This window comes from Gigantopelta aegis, chromosome 9 (genome assembly GCF_016097555.1).
Source record: "Gigantopelta aegis isolate Gae_Host chromosome 9, Gae_host_genome, whole genome shotgun sequence".
Classification (NCBI taxonomy): Eukaryota; Metazoa; Mollusca; class Gastropoda; order Neomphalida; family Peltospiridae; genus Gigantopelta; species Gigantopelta aegis.
In genome coordinates this window covers 2,363,292-2,371,009 of record NC_054707.1, presented here as the reverse complement: position 1 = coordinate 2,371,009, position 7,718 = coordinate 2,363,292, and the positions used below count along the sequence as shown (strand labels likewise).

The window sequence follows — 7,718 nt, the reverse complement described above, 5'->3', positions numbered from 1 at the left end:
GCATTCAGCCAGACTAACTAACGACTGGACTTCTTCAGAGGAACAATATTGAGGCACTAAAGCGACTTCCAAGATCGCCTGACGTCTTCCCTATTGAACAGGTATGAGATATGTTGGGCCGTAGGGTTTGAGAGAACCACGTGCATATTCACAACGTCTACAACCTTAAATATGCTTTAACTCTATCACTATTACAAAGATTTACCGTCTTATCAGAAGCATGAGTCTACGTTGTCAACATACTGTCAACATACAATACCCAAGGTGTTCAGATAGGTACTGAACATTTATAGATTTTTGCCTCCTAAGAACCATTTAACGACTTTTACCAAATTGCTAAACTTCTTAACTGACCTTGTGCAAATTACAAATGATGTGCCTTGTATATTTTAATAAAATTCCTTGTTGCTTTTTAGTATCCAGATTACAGAATATCAGCATCGAAGTATTTTGGAAAGACAGACTTAAGTTCGAAAATGAGGACTCACTTTTGTGTGGCAAGTATCCTGGAACAGTTGGTGCCAATGTCACCATCCAATGTCCGACTGGTGTCCGGGGACGTTTTGTCAAGATAACTCTCTACAACAACTCGGACGAGCCTCTCTCCCTGTGTGAGGTACGAGTGTACGGAGTTGCAGCATCTAAACCAGGTACAGTCAAACTTCGATAACTCGATCTTGAATGGGACGAGGAAATAGTTCGAGTTTCAGGGAGGTTTTTTTCCGAAATTAATATATAAGCGATTTTGGGACTGCATTGCTGCTGGATGATTTCGATTAATATTGTAAGAATATTGTAAGAATATTGTAAGAAGCGTGCACTTCACTGCCTACATCTAAACTCTGAAAACTATATGACAATATAGCATTTGCCGTTACATAAAATTGTAATTGTTTCGGGAAAAAACCCCAAAAAACATTTGTGTGTTTTTTTAAAACATATGACAAAGGTGTTATATCAAAGTTGAACTATATGTTTCGTTAATATAAATGTAAATAACGTTGGCTTAATATATATATATATATATATATATATATTTATCATATACTATCTTACATTTTCAGTGCAATCAAAGTATGTGATCTTTTTTAGATCACATACTTTGAGAATTTGATAACTTTGCAAATTAGATGTAAATTAGTCGAGGTCTCGACACTAGGTTTATTGCATTTAAGCAAACGTACTTGGGTGACACTCCATGATTGACGTATGCATTCATAGTCATGAAATAAAAACATTTCAATGTCAGTTTGACACTGAAAGCTGTCCAGCGTTCAGAAAACAAAAAACGTTAGGCATAACTTTATTTTGATGTAAGGACATCCAAAATGACGTCATTCGAGTTTGACGTTATTTCCCTTCAAAAATACACCGCGCCACATATTCTTACGTCATTTGAATATCTAGTAATGGCAGACTGGAATTAAAGTTGCGTGTACAGTTTACAAAAACACGTTGTATTAAGCTTGAGCTTATATGATAAAGAGATTATTACCCTCGTGTATTTCGGTATCGTCAGTATATATTAGGAATAGAAATAATGTATTATGCTCGCCAGGGGCTCGCATAATACAATTTTTATTCCTAATATATGATATTGACGATACCGAAAAAACCCTGGTAATATATATATATATATATATATATATATATATATATATATATATATATATATATATTACCAATTTTTTTCGGTATGGTCAATATCATATATTAGGAATACAAATTGTATTTTTCGAGCCTCTGGCGAGCATAGTATATTATTTTTCATTCCTAATATATGATATTGAACATACCGAAACACACGAGGGTAATAATCTCTTGATCAGATAAACTCAAGCTTAATACAACGTGTTTTTCAACGGTACACGCAACTTTAATTCCAGTCCGCCATTACTAGATATTCAAATGTCGTAAGAATATGTGACGCGGTGTCTTTTTGAATGGAAATGACGTCAAACTCGAATGACGTCATTTTGGATGTCCTTGCATGTACATAAACTTGTGCATAACGTTTTTTGTTTGTTTTCTAAACGCTGGACAGCTTTCAGTGTAAAATTGCTATTGAAATATTTTTATTTCATTACTATGAATGCATACGGCAATTATGGAGTGTCACCCTTCAATTATGCTAGCTATATTCGCTATTTAATGTATACATATGTCAGCAAATTCCTGAATCTGCCACAGAAATATCATATCAAATACGCGTAGCAGGGTACCGAAACCTGAGTTTTGTTTTAAATGTGAATCCCGATGCTGGGATTCTGTAAAGTCGTTAAGTCGCATATGGTGTAGTATAGCTTCGAAAAGTTTTTCAACACCTTGTCTTAGTAAGTACACGAAGCATGGTTGAAATTCTTCTGTGCGATTCTTATGCGTGCTAGCTGGAATCACACGATGATCAATACAAAAATCGCATAACTGGAAACACTTACTATTATATAAGAACAATGGTGTGCGTCATTTGAATAATGAGTAATGGCTGACTGAAATGATCCATATGTCTACAATGAATACCAATGAATACCAATTACTCCGCCGGCAAAGAAAAACTGGTGATTTGTAAACATTGACTGGACTATATATTTACTAATTTAGCAGAATAAAACTACGGTAATGAACACAATACTACACGTGATTAACTGCTAGATCAAAGCTAAGAGAACAAACGAATACGACATTGTCACATGATTATTATTTGAAAAACCTAAAACACAGAACACGCTTGTATATAAAAATATCACAGGTATTGAACTATTTCAAATAATACAAGCTTTTAGCAATTGATTTTCTCTGTAACCAGGCCTAATGTAATAACTCGCTTTGTGAATCAGAGTTTGTTCATTGGCAACTGCGTATTATAGTGGTGAGGCATTGTCGAATGCGTTTTACAGATATATTAGTCACCAGCTTTTGGATGTCAAACATTTGGTAGTTTTGATATATAGTCATAGAGAGGAAACCAGCTAAATTTTTGCATTAGTAGCAAGGGATCTTTTATATGCACCATCCTTCAGACAGGATAACACATACCACAGCCTTTGAAATACCAGTTGTGATGCACTGGCTGGAATGAGAAATAGCCCAATAGGTCCACCGACACGGATCGTTCATAGGCTATATAATAAACTGGTTTTATTGAAATTGTCAATGATTTGCATCGTATTTTGTTTTTTAGACGACAGATTGAGCAATATCAGTATCGAAGTGTTTTGGAACGACCGACTTAAGTTCGAAAATGAGGACTCACTTTTGTGCGGCACGTATCCTGGAATAGTTGGTGTCAATGCCACCATCAAATGTCCGACCGGTGTCCGGGGACGTTTTGTCAAGATAACTCTCTACAACTCAGACGAGCCTCTCACCCTGTGTGAGATACAAGTGTACGGAGTTGCAGCATCTAAACCAGGTATATGATAATATAGCACAGAGTTTACATAAAATTGTAATTGTTTTGAACAAAAACCCAACAGAAATATATGTGTTTTTATAAAGCATATATCACAGGTGCTATATCAAAGTTGAACTTATGTTTCGTTAATATAGTCTATGTAAATAGCATTGCCTTAATATCTATCTATCTATCTATATATCTATCTATCTATATATCTATGTGTGTGTGTGTGTGTGTGTATATATATATATATATATATATACAGTCGACCTTCGATAACTCAAACTTCGATCTTTCAAAAACGTCGATCTCTCGAAGTGAAACGGCGGTCCCGGCCGAAATGCTATACAAACTAGTAATAACAGACTTCGAACACTCAAACTTCGAACATTCGAAAAACTCTATCTCTCAAAGTAATTTTTTGGTCCCACCATAAAAGATTAAGGGATATTGCACTTCCAAAACTCGAAGTTTGTGGAGTGACTGAGCCTTTTAACTGTACCGGTAATACTTTAAAGAAAAAATGAATTGTCACCAAAGCCAAGCGTGAGTGCCCTGACTGGTCTCGGCTATCGATGATACACGCGGTAAATACAGAATAATAGATCGCCGACTATACGGAACGAAATGATCCTACATGCCTGCATTTGGTTGTCGGTGTTTGTACACGGCAGCGGACCTCATTACACAAAGTACGGATAGTCTTGTAATCTTCAAAGAACTGTTTGTAATAACAATTAACGCTGTTTGTTTTTTCTCTTAAACGAGTGAATCATGTCAAATTTGTTATTTGCTATTTAAGTGTGAATTCAAAATGATTCATTACTAGTCATTTAGTTATGTTAGAAACTGATACATCAGAGATTGGAAGGACCCGGCAACGGGGGGATAGCCAGATCGGTTAATAGTCACGCTTTCTTGTCATCCAAGCAATCTGGCGAAGGGCCCAGAAATGGGGGGATAGCCAGATTGGAGACAGAAAGAAAGGGTGTGAAGAGAAAATTAACGGTAAAAGACATCGAGACGAAGTACAAAGCGGTAATGGAGGGCCTAATATATATATAATATATATATATAATATATGTATATATGTCTGTTTGTGTGTGTGTATTAGCTACATTTGGCTATTTAAAGGGACATTCCTGAGTTTGCTACATTGTAAAATGTTTCCGACTAATAAAATAGTTCTACGATTAAACTTACATATTAAATATATTTTCTTGTTTAGAATATCAATGTCTGTATATTTAATGTGTTTCTGGTCGTCTTAATATTTGTAAGAAGCCCAAACTTGATTTTCTAGGAAATAAAATGAAATTTAACCTAGTACAAATATTAGAACGATCAGAAACACGTTTAATATACAGCCACTAATATATTATGCAGAAAAATATATTTGATATGTAATTACAATCGTTAAAAAGTCTCTGTTCGTCGATAACACCTTAAAAATTGCAGCAAACTCAGGAATGTCCCTTTAATGTATACATTCATAGCAAAATTCCTGAATCTGCCACAGAAATATCAAATCAAATACGCGTAGCAGAGCTCCGAAACCTGAGTTTTGTTTTAAATGTGAATCCCGATGCTGGGATTCTGTACAGTCGTTAAGTCGCTTATGGTCTAGTACAAATTCTATACGTGTTTTAACACCTTGTTTTAGTAAGTGCACGAAGCATGGTTACAATTCCTCTGTCTGCTAGCTGGAATCACACGATGATCAATACAAAAATCGCATGACTGGAAACACTTACCATTATATAAGAACAATGGTGTGCGTCATTTCAATAATGAGTAATGGCGTTAAGTACACAGTTTACCAAAACGACGTTGTATTAAACTCGAGGTTATATTATAAAGTGGTTCTTATTAAAGGGACATTCCTGAGTTTGCCGCAATGTTTTAAGATGTTATCGACTAATAAAATATTTCTACGATTAAACTTACATATTAAATATATTTTCTTGTTTAGAATATTAGTGGCTGTATATTAAACGTGTTTCTGATCGTTCTAATATTTGTACTAGGTTAATTTTCATTATGTTTCCTAAAAAATATTTTTTCGTACGTACGAAATTATTTGAAAACAAAATCCAGTTTGGGCTTCTTACAAATATTAAGACGACCAGAAACACATTGAATATACAGACACTAATATTCTAAACAAGAAAATATATTTAATATGTAAGTTTAATCGTAAAAATATTTTATTAGTCGGAAACATTTTACAATGCAGCGAACTCGGGAATGTCTCTTTAATGTGACGTCACTTTAGAATGGGTTAAGTACACAGTTTACCAAAAAGACGTATTAAACTCGAGGTTATATTATAAAGTGGTTCTTATTAATGTGACGTCACTTTAGAATGGGTTGACTTGTGGTCAGGTTTTCAAGATGTCTACAATGAATACCAATTACTCCACCTGCATAGAAAATGTGGTGATTTGTGACCATTGACTAGACTGTATATTTACTAATTTAGCAGAATAAGTACGGTAATAAAAATACTACTACATCCGTGTCCATGACACACGATGTTTACGACACGAGTGCATAAATTATGGACACTCATATCGTCTATTTATTATTTGTATTTCAGGTGCTGCATTTGAACCTCTGTCAGACATCAGCTGGACATCATCCTACCCACTTGACAGGTCCTCCATGCACCAGTGTGGCGGCACGTGCTTCAGAACCGACACGTGTTTTGCTTTCGACTACAACGTTCAGTCTCACGAGTGTCAGCTGGTGGACACCAACACATACACCCCTAAAGGAGAACCGTGGGTGTATTATGGCATCTCGAGGCTGATCGACACGCCTGGCTGCCATTAGGTTACCCTCTCTGTGTTATTTCTAATGATCGCTGAGAAAACTGTGTGCAAAACGTTTTTTTTTGTCTACACCGCTCTGTAGAAACCACAAGTCTCTTTGTCGAGCCTTACCGCCTATGCGGAATATACTAACCTTTCGCGAACACCAGTGATTTTTGAGGGCATGCCATCACTGCTGTGTATATTTTCACAGATCTTTGTCTTGTGCAGATTTATTTTGTCAAAACTGTTTTGAGAGTAGCAGTCTTCTTTGAGACAGGCTAGGAAAGGTGTATCGCCCTTAACTCTTCTTTGCTCTGAGATACGATATTTGGTTACGATAACGGTTTTGTCGCCAATATTTGACATATTTTTTATTCCTTATCTGTTTGAGTTTGGAGACGTCTCGTAGCTTTTTGAAAAGTACATTTTCTCTGAATATGTGAATCTTTATGTTAATAATTTTGTAGGATGAATTTCTAAAAATAACTTGCAATAGCATAACAATTCTACTACTACTACTACTACTACTACTACTACTACTACTAGTACTAGTACTAGTACTACTGTTTATTACTCATTACATACTTTGTATGTTTACTTATTTGGAATGTTCACTTTTCTTAGATAAATAGTACCATGTATCTTTTATTTTCACGTGCATTTATATCACTTTATGTATTTGTATTTGTGAACCGATTACAGCTACGACTATATAAACAGGTTGATTAATTGATTGATTTAAATATGTATTCCTCCGGTTTATCTGGGTGTAATAGTGTTGTTCTGTCAATCGATTAATTTCTGATGAAGTAGTCTGTCGGGAATTTTGTTTGTTTCAGTCAATATTCAACAAGAGAAGGACTATAAATAGAAACAAAGCTTGTACACGATCAGGCACGGCGGAAGCAAGTTTGACATGGGAGGGGGAGGGGGGGGGGGGGGCTGACTGTGATCGAAGACGCAAAGCAAAGTTTCTAGTGGGGTTCAGGAAGGGGAGTATGTCCTGAAATGCAACTTCAAATCCACTGGAATAAAGTGCTCACACAAATAATATGGACTTCAAAATTCATTTGTTCTCAAATACATACTTGGCTATAGGCAGTACGGACACTTGGTCTAGAAAGTATTGCATAGCTGACAATATACCTTAGTAGAGGCGATTGTATAGCTTCTTGTGATTCAAACCTTTTTGTGATTCAAACCCGGCAAACTCTAAAAATTCATACAAATTTAATAGATATATATCTGCAACAAAACGTCGGAAATGAAATATTTGAACATCTATAAACAAAATTTCTCTGAGAAAGACACCTGAAGCCTCTAGACCCTCCCCATTAAAACTCCATTGCACCCCCCCAATCACCTCGTTTTCACCACCTTATATTCATTAAAAAAAATATACGTACATGAGATATTTTTGTTATTAATCATCAGCAAAAGATTATTATTTAGAGCTGCTAAAATGTGTTTTACGTTTTCAAAATGTACTTGCCAAATGAAGTGGG

The 7,718-nt window shown here is 35.4% G+C and overlaps 1 protein-coding gene across 1 annotated transcript; it reads left to right on the top strand.

Moving 5' to 3' along the window:
* The first annotated feature begins 3,048 nt into the window (after nt 1-3,048).
* On the top strand, nt 3,049-7,141 carry LOC121382230. The gene is made up of 2 exons (XM_041511758.1): nt 3,049-3,412; nt 5,997-7,141. Exons 1-2 carry the CDS (start codon nt 3,076-3,078, stop codon nt 6,230-6,232), a joined length of 573 nt encoding a protein of 190 aa, XP_041367692.1. The 5' UTR covers nt 3,049-3,075; the 3' UTR covers nt 6,233-7,141.
* The last annotated feature ends 577 nt before the right edge of the window (nt 7,142-7,718 follow it).